General features: G+C 60.8%; 1 protein-coding gene across 2 annotated transcripts in view; it reads left to right on the top strand.

Annotated features, from left to right (window-relative positions):
* The first annotated feature begins 3,728 nt into the window (after positions 1-3,728).
* OLFM1 (olfactomedin 1) overlaps positions 3,729-24,720 on the top strand; it is a 38,549-nt gene continuing 17,557 nt past the window's right edge. Inside the window, exons 1-3 of one of the 2 annotated variants that reach the window (XM_019971180.2) lie at positions 3,729-4,033; positions 17,945-18,094; positions 22,761-22,916. In XM_019971180.2, the coding sequence (XP_019826739.1) occupies positions 3,968-4,033; positions 17,945-18,094; positions 22,761-22,916 (372 nt within the window). In that variant the 5' untranslated portion in view covers positions 3,729-3,967. Of the gene's footprint in view, positions 4,034-15,773; positions 16,004-17,944; positions 18,095-22,760; positions 22,917-24,720 lie in introns of those variants that run through there. The other variant, XM_070799670.1, reaches the window with a different exon arrangement.

Genomic DNA, 24,720 nt, shown 5'->3' on the forward strand with positions numbered 1-24,720 from the left:
TGAGGCAGGACCCCTGAGAGCGCCAGGCACCCTTGGGGGGAGGTCACGAATTCACGAGAACTGTCCGAATAGTCCCAGGAGCCGTCCCGGAGCAGGCAGGATGGGGACAGGCAGGAGGCTGAGGGCCGAGAGTGGCTCCAAGGATGGTTCCCCGAAGCCCAGCTGGGCAGAGGGGAGGGGAGGCAGGGGCGGGGGGCATAGCCGGGGCTGCAGCCAAGGGAGTGGGGGTCTTAGTGCCACTGGCTCCTGGATGGTCAGCGGCAGAGTGACCGTCACCTCCCACAAGGCCTGGGGCTTCCTGAGGAGCCATATAAGCCCCGGCACAGCTGGGCACACCGCAGGGATGAGAAAGGGGTCATCTGCGTGCTCCCCACTTCCACCCTGACACTGCCTCGCATCCAGGACCGGCTACCTCTCCTGCCCAGACGACTTCCCAATATTAGAAGCCAGCCACCCGGTCCAAGGGCTAACCAGTGAGTGCCCGCTGGTGTCTGCAGCCAGAGACCAGCCCTGTCTGAACAGGCCTGTCACACAGTAGGTCTCGATCAACACCTGCCATCCGTGAGGGTCAGTTCAACAAGGACAGTGGGCACCCAGGGAGGCTGAGAAGGGAGGGTGGAGGTCTGGATGGGGGGGACGAAGGGGCAGCAGACAGCCCACAGCTCTGAGCACGGAGGCTGGACAGCTTGCGTGGGCTGGGCCCCACCTGCTAGGAAATTTGCAGGGAGGAGGGGGGAGAGGCAGTGCCGTTGCCTAGGCAACCACTCTGTCACCTTCTAAGGAGCCTGGCAGAGGGAGGAGGAGGCCTGTCTTAAAGGAGCGAGAGCCCCATCGATGTGGCGGCGTCCTGAGGAGTCTCGGCGGGAAGTCAGTTCCTTCTGAGCTCAGGCCCGAGTTCCATCAGGATGAACGGCAGGAGAGGGGGTGCCTGGGACCTGCTGCACCAGCTGAAGGGGCTCAGGGCTGGCACAAGCAGGCAAGAGGCTGCTCCGACTGCCAGACACAGAGACAGAGCCCCCAGCCTGACTCTACCTGCAGCCGCTGCTCTGGGGGCTTCACGGGCTGCCAGGCGGGAAAGTCGCTGGGTGAGAAGACTGGAATCTAAGCTGGTCAGCAGAGCTGTGGCCACCTTTCAGCCCAGCTTTGGCCAACCCCAAAGCCGTGGTCGGGAGCAGAGAACTGAGGAAGGGCTGCTGGGGGCGCCGGGGTGGGCACTGGACGAGAACAAGCCCCGACTGTAAGGGGACTCGGTTTGCAGGAGGGAATAAGAATATGATAAACCCTGATGATGCAAACCAAGCCCTGAAATGCAGAGATGCTTCCTTCCTCCGTATCACAGGGTTCTTCCAGGAGATCCTAGCTCGTGCCGTGAAGATAAATGAGCTTTTACTTAGCAACATTTCAGTTTGATTTCGTCTTCCCAGCCTGTCAGGTTCAAGGACAAGCTAGGATTTCCAAGTTGCAAAGCGCGTGGGGGTGACATCAGCTCTGCTCATCTGTCCTCTGCCTTCGGTCTGTGGGCCTGGCACGTCCTGGGTGCTTCCTGAGGCCACGGCTCTCTCACTGTTGGCAGCTGGGGTAGGGGCCGCCTCATTGATGCCCCTGCAGAACACGTGGGCACGGAAGGGTGACCCCCATGGCCAGAAGTCAGATTTGGTTTTAGGGGACAAGACCCAACACTTGTTCCCAGTACTTCCTCCGCACGCACAGGAACGTCTGCATCACCCCCACCTGGCCCCAGCCCCGCGCGTCCTGGGCCCCAGGCTTCTGTCTCTCCTGCTATGTTCTTCTTTCTGTGTTAGCTTTTCAAGCAATAAAAATAACGAGTCTGTGTAACTCTTTAAAACAACTTTCTTAAGATATAATTCACAAACCACACAATTCACCCACTTAGAGTATACAATCCGATGGTTTTGGTATATCACAGGATCATTTTACCTGTAAAAACTGAATATAGTAAAATATATATTTCCACTGCAGTATTCTTGCTTAGAGAATTCCACGGACAGAGGAGCTGGTGGGCTACAGTCCATGGAGTCACAAAGAGTCAGACATAAGTGAAGCAACTTTGCGTGCACGGATCCTTGATCTGCAACGTCACCTTGCAGACAAAGGTCCGTCTAGTCAAAGCTATGGTTTTTCCAGGAGTCAGGGACGATGTGCGAGTTGGGCCATAAAGAGGGCTGAGCACCAAAGAATGGATACTTTCAAATTGTGGTGCTGGAGAAGACTCTTAAAGAGTCCTGTGGACTGCAAGATCAAACCAGTCGATCCTAAAGGAAATCAATGCTGAATACTCATTGGAAGGACTGATGCTAAAGCTGAAGCTCCAATACTTTGGCCACCTGATGTGAAGAGTCAACTCATTGGAGAAGACCCTGACGCTGGGAAAGATTGAAGGTGGGAGGAGAAGGGGGTGGCAGAGAATAAGATGTTAGATAGCATCACTGACTCAATGGGCATGAGTTTGAGCCAACTCAAGAGATAGTGAAGGACAGGGAAGCCTAGTGCGTTGCAGTGCATGGGGTCACAAGGAGATGGACACGACTGAGCGACTGAGAAACAACAGTCTTGCTCCCGGGCCTCCCGCTCTGGGGATCCCGTGTGAGTTACGCCCCCAGGCTCCAGCTTCCCCACCTGTGATGTAAGAGGCCCGGACTGCTCCACCCCTTGGCGCTCTGCATTCTATGATTAACGGCTGGTAGATATTTCCTTCACAGAGTTTACTTTCCAAAGACTAAACACTGAGAAAGAGATAAGAGGGAGGTTTCTTAATACCTATTACCAGTGTAGCTTCTCAGAAAACAGCGGTGCTTAGGGACGTCTCGCCTCAAATGGGGCATATGATGGAGACTGTGGGGTCTAAGACTTGGGTCTGGGCTGGGAGTGCATGGGAAAGGAGAGCGTGGGGCTGACACAGAGGGGCAAGGAAGAAAGCGCATCTCCTCCCAGCTGGAGGGTGAGTCCACGCCTCTGGGTAGGACAGCGGGCCTGCTCCGGGGTCTGGAGGCCCACCGAGCTCTCCCAGGCTCCTGATTCAGCGAAGGCATCCTGGGGAGGCAAAGTCGGGTCTGTTTCCTTCTGAGCACACGTGCACACACCCAGTGGGGACACACACGCCTGTGCACGCCCACCCCCATGTATGCATATGATCCAGGAATACAAGGACAGACCCTCAGCCAAGAGGCCCACGTGGGGCAGAAGCCCCTGAGGGCGCCATCTGCTCCCTCTTTGATCTCTTGCTAGGCACCCCGGAAGGACAGGAAGGAGACCTGCGAGGAGTACGGGACCCATCTCGAGCTCTGAGTCCATCCCCCTCCCGGCTCAGAGCCTCAGTTTATCTCACCGAGGAGTGGCCTCCAAGGACACCTCCGGGAGATGGCCAGCCTTTCCATCCTCGGCCTGCGCCCCTCCCTGCTCTGCGTCCACTCTTTGAGTCCAGGGGGGCCCGGATCCCAGAGGCCAGGGGCCTAGAGCCACGCCGCTGGGCCAGCCAGGGTGGAGTTTTCCCTTCCAGTTAAATTTCTCCCGCCTGCTTGATGTCACATCCTGTCCCGACTTCCCCGCCGCCGCCCTCCCCACCCCCGCGCGTGAGCGTGGCGCGCGGGTCCCCCTGCGCCTCCCCGCCCCCGCCCCTTCCCCGCAAACTTTTGGCACCCGGGCCGCCCAGCCGCGCGCCCGAGCTCTGCGGGCGCGGGGCCGTCAGGAGGAGGGGCCGAGGAGGGGCGGAGGGGCGGCCCGCCCCGCCCGGCGACCGCGGAGCCGCTCGACGCGCCGGAGATGCAGAGCGGAGGCTCCGCGCAGCAGACCCCGCGCGCCGCCTGCTCCGGGTGCTGAAGGCGCGGGGACACGGCCGGGCGCCGCCGCGGAGCCCGCAGACCGGGAACGCGTCCGCGTCCACGCAGCCGCCTGCCGCCGAGCACCCAGGGCTCCCCGCACGCCAGGACGTCGGAGGCGGCCTCGAGACATGCAACCGGCCCGGAAGCTCCTCAGCCTCCTGTTCCTCGTCCTGATGGGCACCGAACTCACCCAAGTACGTGCATCCAACGCCATTTTCCTCCCTGCGTGCGAGGCGCCCGCCCGGCCCGGGGCCCGGCAAAGTCGGGGAGCCGCTCCGCACAGCCCGGCGCCCCCCTGGCCCGGGCGCGGCCGCGGGATTGGGGAGGGGACCAGCTGCACCCGGCGTGCAGGAAGGGGTGCAGGCTGGCCCCAGACTGCTGCTGTGTCCCCCAGGACCCTCGGCCCTGACCCCTTCCTCCTGGGCGCCCTGGCTGCCCACTCCCTGCTGAGAAGTTCAAAGGGCAGTGGAGGGGGCCGTTTGGCAGCTATTGTCATCCGGGAGGAAGACGGAGCAGGCGGTCTGAGCTCGGCGAGCTCGGAGGTGGATGTGACCCAACTCCCGCCCCTGCATCCCTGCCTCTGGCTACAGTTGGTGCCCTTGGGGCTCCCGAGCTGGCGGTGGGCATGGTGCCGGGGAGACCAGACCAGGGAGGGCAAGCCGCCGTGTCTGAGGCTGGGGTGCATTGTGGGCTCCATGTGGAGGTTTGAGTGGGGGAGGTTGTGGCCACATGCGCGGCATGAAGTGAGTGGCAAGCGTGTGTGAGGACCGCTGGGCATTTTAAGTGGACTGACCATCCCTGAACAATGTATGAATAGAGAGCCTGTCTCTGGCTGGCATTCTCCATTTTCAAATGCATCTGAGAGCTGGCGGGTCTGGGGCGCCGGGCAGGGTGTCACTTTGGCAGCTGGCGGGTCTGGGGTGCCGGGCTGGGTGTCACTTTGGCACCGGGGTGTTGGCAAGAGGCTGCCAGCTTCAGGAGCCAGGCCGCTCAGAGTGACATTAAAATGCCCTTTCCACGGTGCCACTGTGCCACGGTCTGAGCCGGGAGATGCCCTTTGCAGCTGCGAGTCTGGGAGGTTGGGGGGGGTGCTGCCAGGAGCTTGGCCCCAGGCGCCAGCTGCCCCCAACCCTCCTCTCTTCCCTCCTGCCTCTGCGCCTCCCTCCCTCCCAGAATAAAAGAGGAAACAAAAGAGAGAAGAGAGGGTGAGAGGTGGATCACAGGAGAGAAGGCTCTGGAATAAGCGGCCCTTGTTTTCGCTGGGAAGCGCTTGCCGGCTCCCTGGCTCTGTGGGAAGTGCATGCGGCCCCAGCCCCAGCCCCAGCCGCGGGAGACCCTGCTGGTGCCCCGCAGGCAATCAGCCGTGCCCCCTGGAGAGGGTCCACCCGGTCTCCGGGTGAGTTTTCTTGGCTGCAGGGATGGCCTGGCCGAGGGGCAGACTCGGGCTCTGTGGGTGGACACTGTTTGAGTGCACGTGCCCACGCTCACACACGCTCCCACTCCACACACACGAGCACACACGGCAGAAAGGAGCCAGGAAGCATGTGCCTAATTTAGACATCTCGGGGAGGAGACGGCTGGTCTGGGTGCCCTGGAAGTGACCACCCTCGGGCCCTTCAAGCCCTACTGGCCTCCTCACCTCCAGGCTCCCTGAGTCTCCATTCCCAGCCCTCCTCCAAAGGTTCACTTATCAGTCTTTTTAAAGATCCCCTGTTCTTGGAAGAAACTTTTGGTCTAGCTTGGGTTGGAAGCTTTGTCTGGGTGGCGAGAGCCCTCACCCGTCCACGCTGTCAGTAATGGACATCCGAGTGTGGCCAGCCCCTGCACACACTCCTGCAGCCACACCATCCCTTCAGGACCCTGGTCAGCTCCCTGAGGCCTCCAGGCCAGGAAGGGAAATGATGTTGTTTTCTTTGGAAGCTTCCTGTTTGCGAAGCGGAGCTGTAGGATCCCTCAAGGGAATGCCTCCCTCAGCACAGCTGACGGGCAGGGCCCTACCCTCCGGGCTGCCTCTGAGTCTGTGCTGTGAGAATCTTCCGTCAGAAGCCTAGTATCCCTAATGGTAATGGGATTTTAGAGCCGAGGCCCAACTGGCAGAGATCACTTTAACTGGTCCACGTCTGTGAAGCTGTCAGACGGTGGCTGGCTTGGCCACCCGCTCCAGAGACCCCGGCTGCCCTGGTCCCACCCAGGTGGGCTTCTTTGGGGTCAGGCCAGGCGCCTCTCTCCTTCGTCAGACCTCTAAGGCAGGGACTGGGTTTGGGGGTAGGTGTGGTACACGGCTGCTGTGAGTCTGAGAGCTCCTTGGAGACACCCCTACCCAAGACCCTTGCTTTCTTGATCCCAAAGGGATCCGACTCTGGGAAGCCACACTGCCTGGCGTCAGGAACGATGGTCCCTGCACGTGTGATGGGTGATCACCTCTGGGCTTCGGGACAAGGAAGGCAGGGCAGTGGTGACCGGCCTGGGTGGGCTCCGTCTCCCCCACCCCCTCTTCCTCTCCCGCTTCAAGTAAGCTGCCCCCACGGCCGCACCCTCCGTCTCAGGGGCCTTTTGAAGAATGTGGACACGAGGTTCCAGGGCCGCTGTGTTTATGGATTAGGGCCCGTCCGAATGGGAACAAGTCAGAACCACGTGGGTGTCACCTGCACTTCACGGACGCTGCTTGAAGGATTCAGGCAGACGGGCGGGGGCGGGTGGAGCGCACATGGTCGGGCCATCTGTTCTCCCAACAGCGCGCTTACGATGAGCCACTCAGTCAAACGCCAGCTAGTGATCGATGGCCTACTACGCGCCAGGCTCGTGGGCCCAGATGAACTCTGTCCCCAGACGGAAAGACGCTTGACTGGGTCTCGTGCTGTAGTTTTTAGGACGAGGCTGGCGTTTGCAGCTCCTTGAGAAGCACCACCAGAGCTTCCCAGCAGAATGCAGAACTGGATCTGCATCTTGGCGGAGGCACCCTGCCCACCCCAGCCCAGCTCACCTTCCCTTGCAAGAAGCACGTGGCCCCCCCGTGTGACATGGCCCAGAAGAGGAGGGCAGCTCTTGACAGTGACCCTGGGCCGAGCTGCCCCTCCCCTCCCAGCCCCACCAGCCACTCTCTGGTGATCTTGAGAAGGGCTCTGAGCTTCAGCCTGAACGTCCACCCTTTTAAAAGAAGAGCATGAAGCCTGGTGAGGCTCAAAGATGCCTCCCTTGCTAACCCCCCTCCGGTCCTGTCCTCCTTTCCTGCTTGTGCAGCTCTCTGCTACCAGCTGGTCAGGCTTGACACTGGCACGCCTGGGCGGGCGATGCTGAGTCCAGGCCTGGCCGTCTGGCACACGGGCCACGGTGCTTAGTGGGGGACTGAGACACTGCCAAGCCGGCTTGTTCGAGAGGCCCGAGGACGCTGGGGTCGGAGTGGAGGGAGCTGAGCGTGCTTTGGAGAAGGGATACCATTTGCACCTGCTGAGCCCAGGCAGGGAGATGGGGAGGCACAGGTGGGCGAGGGGCGCTGCACACAGAGGCCACAGCACGCAGACGGGCCCAGAGCCTCGGCGCTCAGCAAAGGAGCGTTGAAGGATTGGCTTTATCTCTGGGGTGAAGTGGATCCCTTTTCATTAGTCCCCAGGCCGGGCGTGGCCTTTCGGAATTACAGACCCTGACCCCTTGGGGTGGGGGTTCCAGCTGTGAAAGGCGCATGGGCACCTCGGAGCGCCAGCCGTCCCCGGGCCCTCGGGGGCCCCCAGGCTTTACAGAGTGACTGGTGACGCTTGTCCGGAGCCCGGGGAGCTGCGTGCAGGTCTCAGCATCCAAAAAGAGGCGTGAGTGGTCCCCGGGGCGGGGTGGGGGATGGGTCCTGTGAGCCGGCAGGCAGCGGGGATGGGTCCTGTGAGCCGGCAGGCAGGCGTCTCAGCCGGGCCGACGTGGAGCTGACCACTCAGCACCCTCTCTCTTCAAACCTGTTCTCTCCTCCTCATATCCAGCCAGACTGAAGACCCCAACCCACCGCCCTGAACAAACCAAACAAGAAAAAAGCTGTCCGTTCAGACAGAAGCATGATTTCTGTCACCTGCTTGAGTTGGAGCCGGGGCTCAGCGATCCCACTGACGTCCTGTCCACCTGCCCCAGGCCCTCACTCCCCAACTCTTTGGTCCACTTGTGCTGGGGTTAGTGGTCCAGGGGGTAGGGGATTCAGGACAGCTGGGCTCAGGATGCGTGCAGTTGACTCCGTCTCTGCAGCGAGCTTGGCAACTGCCTCGGGGGCTGCCCAGAGGCTGCCCAGGAGGTGCCCTCGTCTCTGGGCAGAAAGGCCCTGGGACACCCTCTGTGACACCCGGGGGCGGGGCTGTAAATCCCTGTCGTGAGGCAGCTGCTTCCTCTCTGAAAGCAGTGTGTCCCTCGTCCCACCGACTCCAGCCTTCCCCAGTGGAAAGAAAGGTGATGTTCTGCCTTGGGTTGTATTTATCACCAGAGTTATCGGGCCCTGTAATCAGTATTAACACCCGGTGTAAAGTCATACAAAACTAATTACTGGCTAAACCCAATTAGACGCATGCCGCTGCAGGTGGGGCAGTGGGGACAGAAGCTGTTCTCGGCTCTGGGGGCACCCCGCAGACGCTTCACCCCCAGGGCAGCAGCCTGAGGTCCCTCCCAGGGCGGCTCAGATAAGGGAATAGAAACTGCACCAGAGAGATGCACCGTCTTCATTTTTTCAGATGATTACATGTCAGAAACTTGGCCGGGAGCTGAAGGCACTAGGGGGGAACCAATTGTGAGGGTTAATGTCCCTGCGTGTCGCTGAGCGCCGGCCCCTCCCCACCACGGGGCCTAAGCCTCAGCGCCCTGGGCTACTGTCCGCAGTCTCTAGATGAGGAGGCCGAGGGGCAGGTCGCGGGCGGTGAGTCACCTGCCCAGTGGCCCAGCGCGTAGGTGACAGACCCTGGATGCGGCCCAAGTCTGCCAGACACCCGAGTTCATGTTCTTGTTATGACAGAGAGAGAAACACAAGAGCAGGGAAATGGCATCGCTGAGAACCAGCAAGGAGGGGCACTGTCAGGCCAGCTCCCGTGGCCTTTGGAGAGGGTTTGAAAGCCGGGTCTCTAACTGTGTGGCCCAGCGCTCAGCCCGCTCTGAACCTGGAGCTTTGTGAACCAGGGCCCTCGGGGGTCAGCTGCTTCCCGCCTCTGAGCTGGAGAGAGCCGGCAAGCCCTTCATCCCGGGAGGGGAGGGCGCCTTCGAGGGAGCACTGGTCATCACCTCAGCTCTCTCCCGCCTAAAGGGAGGCTTCACGCAGGGAGCCGTGCACTGCCCGACTCTGTGAGCGTCTGCGCAGGGACTGAGCTCCAGGGAGTAAGAAACAGGATACGGCCCTTCTTAGTGTGTGTCCCCTCTGAACCTCCGAACCGGCCCCGACACCCGGTCACACTGTTTGTTACATTTGGTATGATTTGTAATTTGGGCGGAAGACAGCACTTCCCTGAGGGCTCAGCTGGTAAAGAATCCGCCTGCAATGCGGGAGACCTGGGTTCGATCCCTCGGTTGGGAAGATCCCCTTGAGAAGGGAAAGGCTCCCCACTCCAGTATTCTGGCCTGGAGAATTCCATGGACTGTGTGGTCCATGGGATTGCAAAGAGTCAGATGCGACTGAGCGACCTTCACTTTTCACTTTCACAGCACAGCCGCAGGAAGGGGGCTCCTCCTTGCCTACAGGTCCCCCCTTCTCCTGCACCCAGTTAAACCCCAGGACAAACGCCAGCTGGCAGTGTGCAATGGAGACGTTTAGAAGACGTGGGCTCCCTGTCTCCTTGCCCAGGTCTCAGCAGTGGGGGCTTGGCCTGCGTGTTCCTGACGTTCAGGCCACGGCATTTAAAAGCAGACCGTCAGTAAGAGGGGGTGAGTAAGAAGCGTCTCCACCAAGGAGCCCAGGGCAGAGGAGGGAAGGTGCCAAAGCCCCAGGCTCTGTCTCGGGGGCACGCTCACCTTGGAGATGCTCGTCTAGGGTGTTCGGTCCATGCAGCACAGTGAGCACACCCTCCGGGAGCTTAAACCCCCCAGCCCCGGTGTCCCCAGGCGCGCCCAGCCCTCACGGGGGCTCTGGAGAGAAGGTCACCCCCACTGGCTTCACATGATGCTTTGAGGGACTGAAGGTCAAAGAAAGAACAGAGGTGTGTCCATAAATATTATAGACGACTTTACTCTTCCCTCCGTGAGCTGGTTATAAATCTGACAGCACAGTGGGACCCTGAGAAAGGGTTGTGAACACTTCCACTTGGTGATGGGTGGGCGTGCGCCCCGCCCCGCCCCGCCCCGCCCCTGGGCAGCCCCTGAACCTTGCCAGGCGACTCTGCACGGCCGGAGCCAGTGGCGCGTGGCCCCTGGGGAGAGGGCACTGGCTGAGTCCCCCTGTAATCAGCTCGAGGGATTTCTCAGGCCAACTCCACCCGTCAGCAGAGGGGCTACGGTTTCTGAAGCCAAGTCCAGGCTCCACAGGCAGGGACTGTGGTTGGGCTGAGATGCTGGTGAGGGGTGCAGAGCGGGGCGTATGCTCCCGGGAGAGGCCGTGCGTGGAAGCCTCTGGAATCCACCTGCAGGGAGTCCTCTGCTCCGAGCGAGTGTTACATCCTGGGGTGTTTCCTGTGTTCCCAGGCGGACCCCAGAGTTGCCTCTTAGATGTCCTCACAACGACATCACTCTAATTCACGCCAGGGTCAGTTACTTAGAAGAAGCCAGGCTGCCCTCAGCTAGGTGTGACAGGGCCCTGCCTGGGAAGGGGGACTCGGAGTTGTCTGCAGCCCCGGAGCCTAGCCCCGACCCCGGCGCCCTCTGAGCCCCCCGTCTCTCACAGGCCTCTCTCGGGACCTGGCCCCACTTCTGCTGGGGGGCCTCAGACAAGGTGGGGCCGTGGCTTCCATCCCCGTCTGGGCCGACGGCCTGAGGCGATGGGTCTGTAAGGAGCGTGGGACTTTCCTGAGCGGGAGCAGAGGTTGTGGGCAGCCCAGGGTGGGCCTGGGGCGGCTGGCTCTGCGGGCAGCCAGGGCAGCCGACAGCCCTGCTCGCCCTCGCGGAGGTGGCCCCCGCTTGGGGTCTAAAAGCTGTGTGTCCTGACGGTAGAGTGGGAACGCGGGCTTGAGCAGGCAGCAGAGGAAGGACAGTCCATGGTGGTCCCCCACGGTGGTCCCTCGCGGCTGCTGGGAGGGTGGCCTCCTCCAGCAGCGGAAGGCCAGGTCCTGCCGCCCCCAGAGCTCCCAGGAGAGCAGGAGGAAGGCAGGGTGGACAGAGCAGAGAGGCTCCGCGCCCCTGCTGTCCCCTGTCTCCCCTCCCCTTCTCTCTCTCTCTCCCCCTCCTCTGCGCCCCCACCCCCAGCCACAAGCAAATAGCTGACGGAAATACGGATGTTCTTAAATAGCAGAAAGGCCTCCACACTGTCCTCTGGGGTCTGCCTTGGAGCACGGGAGGCTGGCCCCGGGCCCTGTAAGTCCTCGTGAGCCCCATGGGCCTGTTTCCTGTCCGTGGAAGGGAGGTGATCAGAGGCGCCTGCCCGACACGCTCCCTCACCCCGCGGCCATTGGGGGGACTCTGTCTGCAACCCGGACCCTGCCTGCCGAATGCCCCTTATAAGGAGGACAGGCTTGGAGGCGGGAGGGCGCGTTCAGTGTTATGTAACGCCGGTCCCCACCTGCAGAGCCGGGAGGCCCGGGGATCCTAGTTTCCCATCTGCCGGTGCCTTTGCATGGAGCCCACCAAGGTCAAGGCTGGGACGGGCTGGCGTGAGGACAGATGACCCAGCCCGCAGGCCCCGCAGGGGCCGGGGAGCGGGCAGAGCTCCCCGCACTCCCTCGGGCTTAGCTGCCCGGAGCCCAGCCGGGCTCTGGCAGGAACAGCGGGGCGTCGTGCCCGTGGAATGGCACACTTGGCAGGTGTCTGTGGCCACGAAGACACGGTGCTCCTGCACCTCGAGGGGTGTCACGTGGCTCGGGCCACGGTCTGAATGCTTGTGTCCCGCCCCCCACCACCCACCAAATCGCATATGTTGAGATACTCACCCCCAGAAGTGATGGCACAAGGAGATGGGGACTTCAGGAGTTGCTCTGCCCTCCTGACTGGGATCGGCCCCTCCTGACAAAGCTCGAGAGCCCCTCACCCCTCCCGCCACGTGAGGACGCGGGGAGGCGGCCCGCACTGGACCGTGACCACGTGGCGCTTTGATTTCGGACATCCGGCTCCAGAACTGTAAGCAGGAAATGTCCGCTGTTCATCAGCCACCCAGCTGGTGGTCTCAGACGGCCCCAAACACCGTGACATCTGAGGGGCGGAGGCGGACCGTGTCTTTGAGCCTGACCCTGGGAGAGGGGCTCCTCATGTGACCTTGGGCAGGTCTTGTCATCTTTCTAAGCCCCAAACGCCTCCTCTGTTAAGCTGAGCTGCCTTGGCACCATCCCGAGGGCAACTGTAAGGATTCTGTGAGTCACTTGCTTCGTGTAAGGGTGTCTGGGGCGCGGTACCCGCTCCTTAGTCCAAAGACGGCTATTCAGGGCTGCAAATGTAAGTGAGCCCTGGCTCCAAGGAGAGCCGTGTAGGAAGAACACTCGGCGTTGGCCAGTGCCACAGAGCCTTTAATCCGTATGCCTCCATCCTTCAACAAGCCTCAGTGTGCTTTTGGAAGTGCTGTGTAGCTTCTAAATCAAATTACACTTGCTGAGGCTTCTCACGTGACCCTTTCCAAATGCATTATAAGCGGTCGTCTCTCCTCCTGAATCACAGATCCCGGACACTGGAGAGGAGCTGGGTGGGGGATTAGAAGGGAGTGACCTGCCCTGACCCTTCCAGTGGTGAGAGCCACATGGTGTCGGTTACAGAAGCACAGGTGCGGCTCCGAGCAGCAGTACAGGGTCCCCTCAGGGGAGCCAGCTGCGTCCACAGCCTCTGGGAGGGGAGGCGGGAGCAGTGCGTCTGTCCGATTCTGTATAGCGAGCTAACCGGTGATGAGATGGTGGCCAGGACTTAAGGGCGTCCAGTGGGTGTGAGTCAGCTTTCCTCCCATCCCTCTCAGTGCTCTGAGCTCCAGGGGGTCTGCTGAGTTCCCAGGGAGCTGTAGGAATTCCAGGGTGCGGCCCCATTTGACAGCAGGTGTGAGTGACCCAGCGCTTTTTAAAGGACTCTTGTCAGCCATGCTTATGGGGATGCCATGGATGCCTCAGGCTCCCCTTCAGGACTGCAGGCTCAGGAGAAACATGATAAGGGGGTTTCGGGTCTCCTGGCTGGCCCTAATTGCCTGCCCTCTGGTGCATCTGGGAGAGCCCCGGGCCGGGGGAGCGGGGCAGGCTGGCCCCTCAACCCTGGGGGCGTCTAATACCAGCAGGACTTGGCTCCATTGGAGCAAATGACCTGGATTTCATTTCCTCCACTGAACAGCCCAGCCAGGCTGGCTCTCTTCTAATTTAGAGTACCCATTGTAAATCCCCTGGGACATTACTGCCACAAAATCAGATCAGAAGTTCTTCAAGATCAGAAGAGGGTTTTTTTTTCTTTTTCATTTTCTATGTCTGCACGTTTGGCGCTCACCTTCCTAGAACAGCTCTGGGTGTTGGGAGTTGTTTCCACATCCAGCAGCACTTCCTCCGTATTCGTGTGTCTGTACCAACGGCATCTCTTGTGGGTGGTCTTTAGCTAAAAGCAGCTCTTAGGAGAGGCGGCGGGGTGTCTGGGGGCGTCAAATCCCAGCTCATCCCACGCCCATGTGTCAGTTGCCCCACTGAGGGTCCCCTCCAAGCGCTGGGTCTTCTGCAAAGCGGGCGTGACGAGGGTGGGCACCCTCCTGGCTGCCACGTCTGCTCTTGCGCTGACTCACTGAAGCCTCATACACCCTGCTAATATGCCCTTTACAGATGGAGAAACTGAGTTATGGGAGGGCTAATTACCTTGGCTGAGGTCACACAACCAGTCAGGGGCAGAGAACCCAGGCTGCCCACACCTAGGGTGTCTGGCTGCAGAATCTGAACACGGAGCAACCCTCTGAGCTGCCTGTCTTGGTCGGTTGGCCCGTTGGGAGGTTTTTGTTCCTGCACGGTGCTGGGAGTCTGCTCCCGCCGCGCTGGTGGTGTTTCTGAGCTGGGGGTTACAGCGGCTGCACCGCGCGTCCCGGCTCTGATCCGGGGTCATGCACACAGGAGGTGATAAGAGCCTGCTGCTTCCCGACAGCTCGCGTCAGGGTTTTGCAGACACCAGCCTCGGGTGGGATCTGCAGGGTCCCAACAAAGCGGGGGTGCATGTCCTTCTGCAGCGGGAAGAGGGGTGTGAGTGATTTGGGTCGACACAGCTCGTGGCCCTAAATCGGTGTTGAAAGTTCACTGAATGAGAAAGGAGGCGGGTGTGGGGGACGGCGCCCCCTCACCTGGCCGCTGCGCTGGCGGCCTGGACGCCCGCAGAGCCTGCAGTACCCGCCGCCACTGGGAGATGGCGCCCTTCCCCAACTCTTGAAATTCTCTGCCTGCCACCCGAAGGCTGCCTCAGATCCTGGCTTTAAGCAGAAAAACAAGCCCAAGGCGCCCTTTTGGCTCATGGGTCTCGCACCCGCGCTCAGGCCAGGGCCGTCCTGGCTGTTAGAGTCCTCTGTCCCTGGGAGCAGAGAGTGGAGCCCAGGAAGGCAGTGTCCCTCCTCGGTGGCCCGGGAAGCCAGCCCCTTCCCGCCCCTGTCCGCCCTTCTGGCCTGCCCGGAAGGGAGATCGATTTCCACGCAGACAGTGGTGTGGGGCGCTGTCCTCCCCACACGGCAGGGAGGCTTAGCTGGGGGCCCGGAGGAGCACCTTTCTTTTCCGTCAGAAGCTGCCTGCAAACTCTAAAGCTCTGTTAAGATGTATGACCCAGTCACGCTTGTGCTTCAGAGGGGACTTCACATGTCCTGGCATGGATGCTGCCAAGGGCTGGGGAGTTGTGCCAGCCTGCCGTGCCCCTCTGCCCCTCTGCCTGGGCACCAGCTGCCCCCACCCCACAACCCCAAGGAGGAGCCAGTGAGGAAACGCGCCCCTGGCCCACCACCTGGACCACACTCACCCCGGGGTGGGGCCGCGTAGGCAACCCCGCTCGGAGGCCTGAGCCCCCAACCCACGCCCAGCTCCTGCCCTGCCGCCGCATGCCCACACCCCTCACAGGCTGACCCGGGAGCCCGCACTGGGCAGTGCCAGGGCTGCCGGCAAAGGCCTGCAGGGTCCCAGCTGCCCTGGACTCCCAGAGGGGCCTCTCTGCTCCCCTTGGCCCTCTCCGCCAGCACCGGGGCTGGAGACCCCCACCAGGAGCTGCGTTTGGAGCCACGAGTTCGGCTGTCTGGGTTTCTGCTGGGCTTCGGGGCCTGCGGGGCTGGAGGGGGCCTGGAGCCACCACCTAGCAGGTCCCCAGCAGCCGGGCTAAGAGAGACCTGGCTGGGTGGGTCGGCGGGTGGGGTCTCAGAGCGGTGCCCGGGCCTAGCTGGCCGGCGGCCTTGAGGATGGAAAAGCGGAGGCCCGCCCAGCCCGTGCGCAGAGGCCGCCGTGTTTGAGGACGGATTTTGATGACTTGCGGGGCGGTGGTCTGTCTTTCCTCGCGGTCGACGGGGCTCTGCAGACCTCGCTGCCAGCAGCCAGGGGGCGGCGGGGAGCCGGAGTGGAGAGGAAAAATCCACCCATTTCCTGGGCAGATTGCGTCGGCCGCCGCCCGGCCGTGTCCCCGCCTCCTGGCCGCGGCCCCCGCGCGCAGCTCGCGCGGCACTCAGAGCCGGAGCCGGAGCCGGAGCCGGCGGCCCTTCCCGGCGGCGGGCGGGCGGGCGGCAGCGGACGGCGGGCAGCGGCGAGGCGGCCACTCTCCCGGGCGCCCGGAGCGGCGCGGCTATGGCCGGGGCGCGCGGGGTGACGGCGGCGGCGGCGGGCGGGCGGCGGAGGGCGGAGGGGGCGCGGGGACACGGCCGGGCGCCCCTGCCCGCCGCGGTGCCCGCCGCCTGAAGGCTGCCCGGGGCGCGGAGCCGGCGCCAGCGCGGCGCGGGCGCAGGAGGCGTTCCCGGCGCGATGTCGGTGCCGCTGCTCAAGATCGGGGTTGTGCTCAGCACCATGGCCATGATCACCAACTGGATGTCCCAGACGCTGCCCTCGCTGGTGGGCCTCAACACCACCAAGCTCTCGGCGGCCAGCGGCGGGACGCTCGATCGCAGCACCGGCGTAAGTGCGCCCGCCGCCCGCCCTGCCGGGCCTCCTCCCAGCTCCCTCCCGCTCCCGAGCCCCGGGCGAGCGGGCGCCGCGCGGGGAGCAGGGCGCAGGGGCAAGGGCACGCGCGGGGCCCGCGCGGCTCCTGCGCGCCGCGGTGGCGACCCTGCTCCCCGCGCCCGCAGCCTCGGCCACTCCGCCGGTCGCGGGCCCTTCTTGTGTGGCGCTTCCCGCCTCGGTCCGGTCCCCTCGCGGGGGCCTCCCGGGAACCTGCCGGGGACTCGAAAGGCTGGGAGTCCACACTCAACTAATATGCCCTTGTTGACAAGGTTTGGAAACTGAGGCAGGGGTCTTGAGGACTTGTCCAAGGTCACTCAGCAAGTCAGTGGGAGACGCGGTGGCCCCCGTCCGGCCGGGTCCAGTCTGGGCTCGGAGCTGAGCCCGCCCCACTTGGCAAAAGCCGGACTGGACCGGCGGAGTGGGGCCCGGGCGGCCGGGCGGCCGGCGGGCGGGCTAGGAGCTCCAGCCCTCGGAGTCCGGAGGCGCCTTTCTCCCCAGCGCAGGCAGAGGTCCCCGGGTCCCCTCGGCGGAGGGTGCAAAGGGGCCGGTCGGGGCCCGGGGGTGGGGGGTGCGCAGCCGCGGGACTCGCGCCTCGCCCTCCGCGCCCCCTCCCGCCCTGCCTCCCCAGGCGCTTCTCGTCCCTTCTCGGTGCCCTGGGGGAGGGGACGAGCGGCGGGCCGCCCCTGGGCTCGGCGGACTCAGGCGGTGGCGGGAGCGGGCGGGCGGAGGACGGGGCGCGCCCCAGGCCGGCTCCCCCTCCGGAAAGGAGAGCTGAAGGACACGCGCCCCTCTCGCGCTCGATCCCTCGGCTGTGAAGGGCGCCGGGCTGTAAGGGGTCTCCGGGTGACCGCTTCTGCCACCGGCACCCGTTCACCTCACCTGCCCTTCTGAGGACTGCGTGCAGCCGCCTCCTTGCTGATGACTTCGTTCCTGCCCCGGGGTCCTGTGCCCCTGGGGCTGGAAATGAATGAAATGCAATGTTTGTACCCTGGACTCCGTCCACCCAACTTCTTCCCATCCCCACGCTAAAAATAGAAGGGAGGTGACCTGCGGCCACCCGGCAGGCTGCAAGACCTGTGCTCAGGGGGAGTTTTCAGACGGTAGTGTCCACCCCGGGTACCTGGCGGTCGGGACCACCTGAGCTGGGCTGCAAGGTGACACCAGCCATGTCTGCGTGTCAGCAGCCGTGTGCAGCTCAGGTGTGGTGAGGGTGCTGGGCACGCCTCAGGGCTGAGGCTGGGTGTGACCCCTGCACAGCGTGTCACCAGCAACTTGGCGACATCTGCCAAATGGCTCGTGGGCGGCAGCCTGTGTTGGGTGGAAGCCCAGCGTCCCCTCAGGGGCCTTCACTAGGCAGGCGGTGGACACGGCCGGGGCCTGGGGTCATCCCAGCTCCGGGCTAACAGGCAGCTGGATCCTGGCTGTTCCTCCCCAGCTTCGGGGAGCAGCGGAGCGCGACTGCACCAGCCGCCCCTGCTGGCCTTACGGGAGGAGATCTTATTTCTGAATTATGTGCGGCTGTGACTCAACCAGCCGCTTGCTTCCCTGCCTCGCTCCTCACCCAGCTCACAGCCTCTGCTCACCCCTCCCTTCCACCGAACCTGTCAGCTGGGTCAGACGCCAAAACTCTAACCATCCCCTAAGTTTAAAAATCCCTTGAATTAAAAACTATGTTTGAAAGAGCCATGCCTATTAGACTCCCTTCCAGCCCTGGGATCCTGATGGGAGACCGTCTGGGTTCCTCCCCCATGTGCCCCCCACCCCGCGGTCAGCAGCTGTCTTTGGACTGCTTTTTTTCTGCCCTTTCCTGGGGGCTGGGCGTGAATGGTCATGCCCGGTGCGATGTTCCATGGTCTCACTTTCTCTCCCTCCCTCTCCCTCGCCCCCTGCCCCCAGGTGCTGCCCACCAACCCTGAGGAGAGCTGGCAGGTGTACAGCTCTGCCCAGGACAGTGAGGGCAGGTGTATCTGCACAGTGGTCGCCCCCCAGCAGACCATGTGTTCACGGGATGCCCGCACGAAACAGCTGAGGCAGCTACTGGAGAAGGTGAGTCTTGGGGGCGCATGGCTCTGTGTGTGTCTGTGTGTGTGTGCCCCCAAGCTGGCAGCAAGGCGTGGCAAGCCTGCAGGGTGCCTCCCAGCTCCGAGGCCTGGCTCTCCCCCAGCATGGCCCGCTGGGAATATTGGTGAATGGATGAAATGGAGGGAGGGAGGGACGGAGGAGACTCCCCCGGGCTGCCTGGAGTGGGGGGAGCATCTCTGCCCGGAGCCACGTGTGCGGAGCGAGGGGGCGTGCGGGCCTCTCTCCCACACCACTGTCTCGGGCTCACGACCACAGCCTGGGGTCCAGAGGACCAGAGCTTTCCCCGAGCCACACCTGGAGTGCTCCCGTGCCCCCGGGAGCAGGGCCGCGGTGGGGGCTTTTCCCTGCTTCTGGGTGGTTGGACTGAGTGATGGCCAGGAGGTGATCGCTCCTGTGGATGCCTTCCTGCTGCAAAAGTGGATTAAGTCATCACCTTCGTGACCCCCCGGGGAGCAGCACGTGTGGGTTTAATCTGCTCTTTCAGTTGCGCCTCACAAGAGCCGGTGAAGCTGCTGAGGGTTTCACCCCATTTCAAGGCATGGAATCTGGGTCCAGGGTGGCGGGCTGACTATCCCAAGGTTGGCAGCCGGCGGGCAGGGGCGTCAGCTCTGAGCCCAGCCAGCATCCCCTGCCCCCCACGGAGGCCGGTGCCCCAGATCACGGCCATCCCGCCTCCCGGGTCAGTCCACACGGGAGCCTGGGGTCTCAGAACCTGAGCGCCAGGTTTCCCGGGAGCTCCTGGGAGCGGGGGCAGAGGGCAGCCCTTCTGCTCCATCTCCACCCTCCCCAGGGAGACGGCATGCGGCACCTCAGGACTCCTCGCTCACCACACGCACACAGCACACACATACATATGTGTACAACTGCACACAAATACACATAGACACCACATGGAAATGCACACACTCATAAACGCACTCATATACACACACCCCACACACATACACACGGTCACATGCACACCTCACAAGGACACACACCTTACACACATCACACGTAAATACACGCACATGCACCGCACAGACACACACGTATACATACGTCATACACACATCACATACGAGTGCTCACTTATACACACATACGCCACACGCCCCAGGAAAGCCGTGACTCCTCCATCAGCCGAGCAGCACAGGCTGTGGAGGAGGGGCACGGGGGCCTGCCCCGGGGGGCGTCGGAGGGGCGTGGCGGCCTGCCCTGGGGGGCGCGGGGGCCTGCCCTGGGGGGCGCTGGGCCTGCCCTGGGGGCGGGCCCTCCTTGGGGGGACTGGAGGCCCGGCAGCCCACCCAGTCTGTCCAGTTCAGCGCAGGCCCAGCACATCTGCAGCCCCTCACACAGGTTCCGGCAAAGCAGGCCCTCTCTGGAAATCAGGAGGGCAGGGTGGGGGCTTCCTGGAGCTGTGCCCTCTGGAAGGGGCTGGGGAGGGGCCTCGGCGCCCCGCCCAGGGCAGGAGGATGGCCCTCGGGGACCCCATGCACTTTGCTCCACCATCTTCAGCCACGCCAGGAAATCACTGTAAAAGAATTAAAGAAAAATGCGTGTAACAGGTTTCACACACATTTATTACCAGCAAACTAGACCAGAGCCTAATTGGGCCTTTAATTATTCATGATTGTGGAGGAGGGAGTGGAGCTCAGAGGGGCCTCGGGGGCTGGCGGGCGGCCCCTCGAGCCCTGCTAGGAACCCTGGCCTCGGAGGCACCTTCCTGCCCGCATCCGCCCAGCACAACTGCTGAAAAATTTAGAGCCCGATTTTACACCCTGGCGGGCGCTGTGCTCTGAAGCAGAAGCCATCCTCGGTGTGGGGGGGCCTCCCACCCTCCTCCTCTTTCTTTCTGAGCATCTGTTCTCTCCCTGGGGCTGGGGTCCTGTTAAAACCCACCCCAGGAGCTTCCAAAAGGGGAGCCTCGCTGCTGCTTTGCTGAGGCCTACAGTCTCAGAGGAGCCTGGCCCCAGTGTCCCCTGATCGCAGCCCCCCGCCCCCCGCATTAGAGCCTTGGGCTCTGTCGTCTGTGAAGACGCTCAAGGCCCAGAATTTGAAAGCGTGGGCTCTGCAGCCGGTCCAGGCCTTGCCTGCTGGCTGTCTGCTGTGCGACAGTTGCCAAGTCACTTAACTTCTCTGAGCCTTGCTCTCCTCTGTAATGAGACTTGAACTAGAGCCTGCCTCCCAGGGTTTTGTAAAGATCAGATGAGATCCATAGCCCAGTGCCTGAAACCAAGAAACGTCCCATTAACACTAGTGGGCGGGGTCCCCTCCAGGCCCGGGGCGTCTGCCCCTCAGTTGCTGCCGCCCTGCCCGTCTCAGCACCTGTGGCCACCTTAGGCAGGGCGGGGAAGGGGTGCCCTGTGCCGTTGGCAGCTGTGCGAACTTGAGCTCCTCAGCTGGCTTCTGGGGGCACATCCTACAAGGAGGAGGATGCTTGTGCTCGGCGGAGGGCCTCCAGGCTGCAGGTCTGAGACCCAGGGGCCTGACTGCCATCTGGGGCTTGATTATCTGCTCTGATTGGAGGGAAAGGGAGGCGCTCGCCCAGCCTGGGAAGGACTGGCGGAGGGTGGGGGGGCTCTATAGGGCAGATGAGTAGCTTGGCATCTTTAAAATGTGTTTCCTAAATTTAAAATTTGATTTTAAACCATTTGAATTCATTAAAACAGGACTTCCCTGTAGCTCAAATGGTAAAGAATCTGCCTGTGATGCAGGAGACCCAGGTTCGATCCCTGGGTTGGGAAGTTCCTCTGGAGAAGGGAATGGCAATCCACTCCAGTATTCTTGCCTGGGGAATTCCATGGACAGAGGAGCCTGGCAGGCTACAGTCCGTGGGGTCGCAAAGAGTCAGACATGACTGACCGACTAACACACACAAAAATTCATTAACAGCATCCTTCTCTGGCATTTGAACAGCCGGGAGGGCTGCGTGTGGACCCCTGAGAAGACCAGGCTGAAGCCAGCGAGGGCCCAGCCATTTCTGTGCAGCAGAGTCTAGTCAGCAGCCTTGTGGGTTCTGCTGTGGCTTCAGGAGTCCACCCAGGAGAGGGAGGGGGAAAAGGGGTCTTGACTGCAGCTGCCGTTTCTGTTCCTTCCTCCCACTGTGGCCGTGCCTTAGGGGCCAGACCGTGTGTGGGTAACAGGTGTGAACGAGGCCCTTCCACCTCCCTCCTGGTGGTTGAGACAGGGACGTGGGTGGCTGCTGTGCAGGCCTGGTGCCAGCAAGGCGACGGTGTTTCCAAGTGGTGTGTGGCCACTTCTGGCTTGGCACATCAAGGAAGCCTCCCTGGAGGAGGTGGCATTTGGGCTGGGCCTGGAAGGATAAAGGAAATACAAATTTTCTCAGAAGTCCACAGTTACCTAAAGAGACAGAACAAACCATTGGAGCAGGGGGAGATGGGGGACAGGAAGACCTGAGGTAATAGAGCAAATATATTTGAGTTTCCCCTGAAGCATCCAAAGAGAAAGGGTCAGAGGGAGTCATAGTCACCTACATGCTGTATATTATAAAAGTGATATTTTAAACCGAATTCATGTGTATTACTGTCTAGTAACAAACCATAGAACCTGGGCATTCTTCAGCGCCAAGTTAAGCAGCATCAGTTTTTCCTACTGAGAAGCCTCTTGGTCTTTTATTTGGTGGGGGGACTGCAGTATCATCTCTTCTTTTACTGACCAGGCAAAGCTGAGCCTCACACCCAAAACAATTTTGTTCCAAAAAGGGAGGGTATCTGCAAATTCAGGAAAAAAAAGAAAATCAGAAATAAAGATTTGCGATTATGGAGTTATCTTCCCGCTAGTGATTGGATTCAATTCTGAGGAGGTGACCCAGACAGCCACTGTGCACCTCTTTCCTCCTCCCCGCCACCCTGAATGCCTGGGCACAGAAGGGCAAGCCCGTTTCCTGAAAATAGAATGCACTGGCAGGTAGCTGCTCTAAAACTGTTTTTCTTTTGAGCTCTCTGGAACCCTGTTGAATATTAAAGTTTCATCTTGAGACTAGACTCAATTCAGATCTGCCTGTAAAGATGTAGAACAGCAATTCTTCATTTGCTGAGTGATTGATTCCTGACTCTGTTCTGAACGTGCACGTTTGCAGAGCAGTCATCTGCCTGTGATACTGTGGGGTGTGATGGACGGCGTGTGAGATGCGGAAGCAGGGAGCCTGTCCCCTGCTCCCCGAGCACCGCACCGGGCTGTGCCCTCAGCCCTCTCAGCGAGACACCCGGCGAGGTTTAGGGGAGGGAGCTGTGCCCGGAGGTAGAGGAGCCCCGCCACGCCGTTCATGTTTCTTGGCGTTTGTGCGTGATGCAATTCATCCCTCAGAATAGACGCAATCGCCTGTCCCCCCCCCGAAGGAAAAGGCCACCCAAAGCCATAAGCCTGGAGCTTTGACCAACAGGGAGCCAGAGGTCCCTGCAGCCTGGTTGTAAGAACACATCCTGGAAGATGGCAGAGGAAACATTGACCAGACTGTTTGCTCTGTTCAAGGGTTCTTGCTCATAACAGCCCGACACTGGTGATAAACTAGTAAGTCACGCACAGGCCGCCTCTGGCTCCCGGTGCTGTCTCTGTTAGGAGGCAAACACAATCTCCGGGCACCTGCCGCTCGCTCCTTCCCTGAACCTGCTTGTTGCCTTTTTGACAGGTGCAGAACATGTCGCAGTCCATAGAGGTCCTGGACCGGCGGACCCAGAGGGACTTGCAGTACGTGGAGAAGATGGAGAACCAGATGAAAGGGCTGGAGTCCAAGTTCAGACAGGTGGAGGAGAGCCACAAGCAGCACCTGGCCAGGCAGTTCAAGGTACGTGTGTGGCTCCTGCGCCTCCCCTCCCCCCTCCTTCCCCTCCCCCCTCCTCCTCCCTCTTCCACCCCTCCCCCTCCCCATTCCTCCCCTCCCCCATCTCTCCCCTCCCCCTTCTCCCCCTTCCATCTCTCCCCTCCCCCATTCCTCCCCTCCCCCTTCTCTCCCCCTTCCATCTCTCCCCTCCCCCCTTCCATCTCTCCCCTCCCCCATCTCTCCCTCCCCCATCTCTCCCCTCCCTCCATCTCTCCCCTCCCTCCATCTCTCCCCTCCCCCCATCTCTCCCCTCCCCCATCTCTACCCTCCCACCTTTTCTCCCCTCCCCTTCTCCTTCCCCCACTCCCCTCCTCTGAGACTGTGATTCCCGCTCCTGCTCCCACTTTCCCTCCAGAATAGCAGTTTGAAGCCAGGGAGGAGCCCAGCAAGGATTGCTCTTTTTCTTGCCAATGGCAGCCTTCCTTGGAAGTAGAGAGGCCACCTGCCCTTGCCCTGGTTTGGCGGAAATTCACCTTGAAAGGGGCAGAGTTGAGATGTGGTTTTCACACCTATTAGCTTCCCAGGCCAGGACCCCAGGCCCCAGCTTCTCCAGCCAAGTCACAGATTAGCTGGGAAGGGACGTGATTGGTCCTTCCCGACCCACAGCTGCTGCAGGTGAATCACATTAGCCAAGGATTAGCTTAATTGATTAGAGCCATTTCTGAGCAGGGATTGCTCAGGGCAGTTCTTCACATCTGACCTAATTTAGCGGCAACAAGGCTCACTGTAGATGTGCAGGAAGGCAGAGAGACACCAGCATCTTTCTCACCTCCCGGTTAGTCTTTGTTTTCTCCACATAACTCCACTGTTAAAGCCAGAGTTGGTTTGACCTAAAATTATATATACATATGTACAAATATGTATATATACACCTAGAGTTTACTCAGCTTCAAAATCATTAAATTGACAAATGATATGCACCTTAATTAAGGCATACATGCATGTTAATTAGAAACCAAGCCCAGATGTAAATGAACGGGTCAAATTACACAGCCCCGCTGGACTGCAAACTGCTGATGCTCTGGGTCTTCCGGCCTTTTTATGCTAATGTTTTCCTTTGATGCTCTCCCTGTGTGCAGCAAGAACTAATTCTCTTGTAAAAGCCATACATTATATAGACGAAATGGCAAGCTAATGAAGTTATAAATCTATATGATAAATAAAATAATAGCAGCTTTATCCTGTTGAGGCGAAATGAGCCAGTCTCTCTTGCTGGACTCAGGTGGACCTGTCCTTGCTTCTGACATGTCACCATGAATTATCTCAGAAAGAAATTTTGACCTGCCTGACCCAAAAGAGCTTGTGTCTCTCCTCATAAGGCCAGCACTCTCTTCCCAGGGGTAGACTCAGATTCCTCTAGGGATGTCTTCAGCATCCATGGGCTGGCTCCTCTTTGCAAGCATGCTCTCCTAGTTCCCAGATATTGAATCCTATGGCTCTGGCGGGGAAGACAGGCTACCCTTACTTCTGACCACACTTTAATTGCCTTGAACACTTGCAGCAGCAATTGCTGTGAGGGTACTTACATGACTGTGAAAGCAGGTTGTCTGGACTGACTCTAGCCTTGAAGCGTGATTTTTTTTTTTAAGTGAGGGTGAAAATATTTGTCTGTTAATGGCTATCTGTTTCAGGCAGGCTAGTAAGCTAGTTCTTCAACAGTTTTCATTTTCTTGCTTGCAGGGCTAACTTAAAAGAGTTTTTTCAATGCTGCAGACTGAAGAAGCAGTCCACTCCCATGTAACCATGACAGAGGGCCAGAGAGCTTTTT

The sequence above is a fragment of the Bos indicus genome, chromosome 11 (genome assembly GCF_029378745.1).
Source record: "Bos indicus isolate NIAB-ARS_2022 breed Sahiwal x Tharparkar chromosome 11, NIAB-ARS_B.indTharparkar_mat_pri_1.0, whole genome shotgun sequence".
In the NCBI taxonomy this organism is placed as follows: Eukaryota; Metazoa; Chordata; class Mammalia; order Artiodactyla; family Bovidae; genus Bos; species Bos indicus.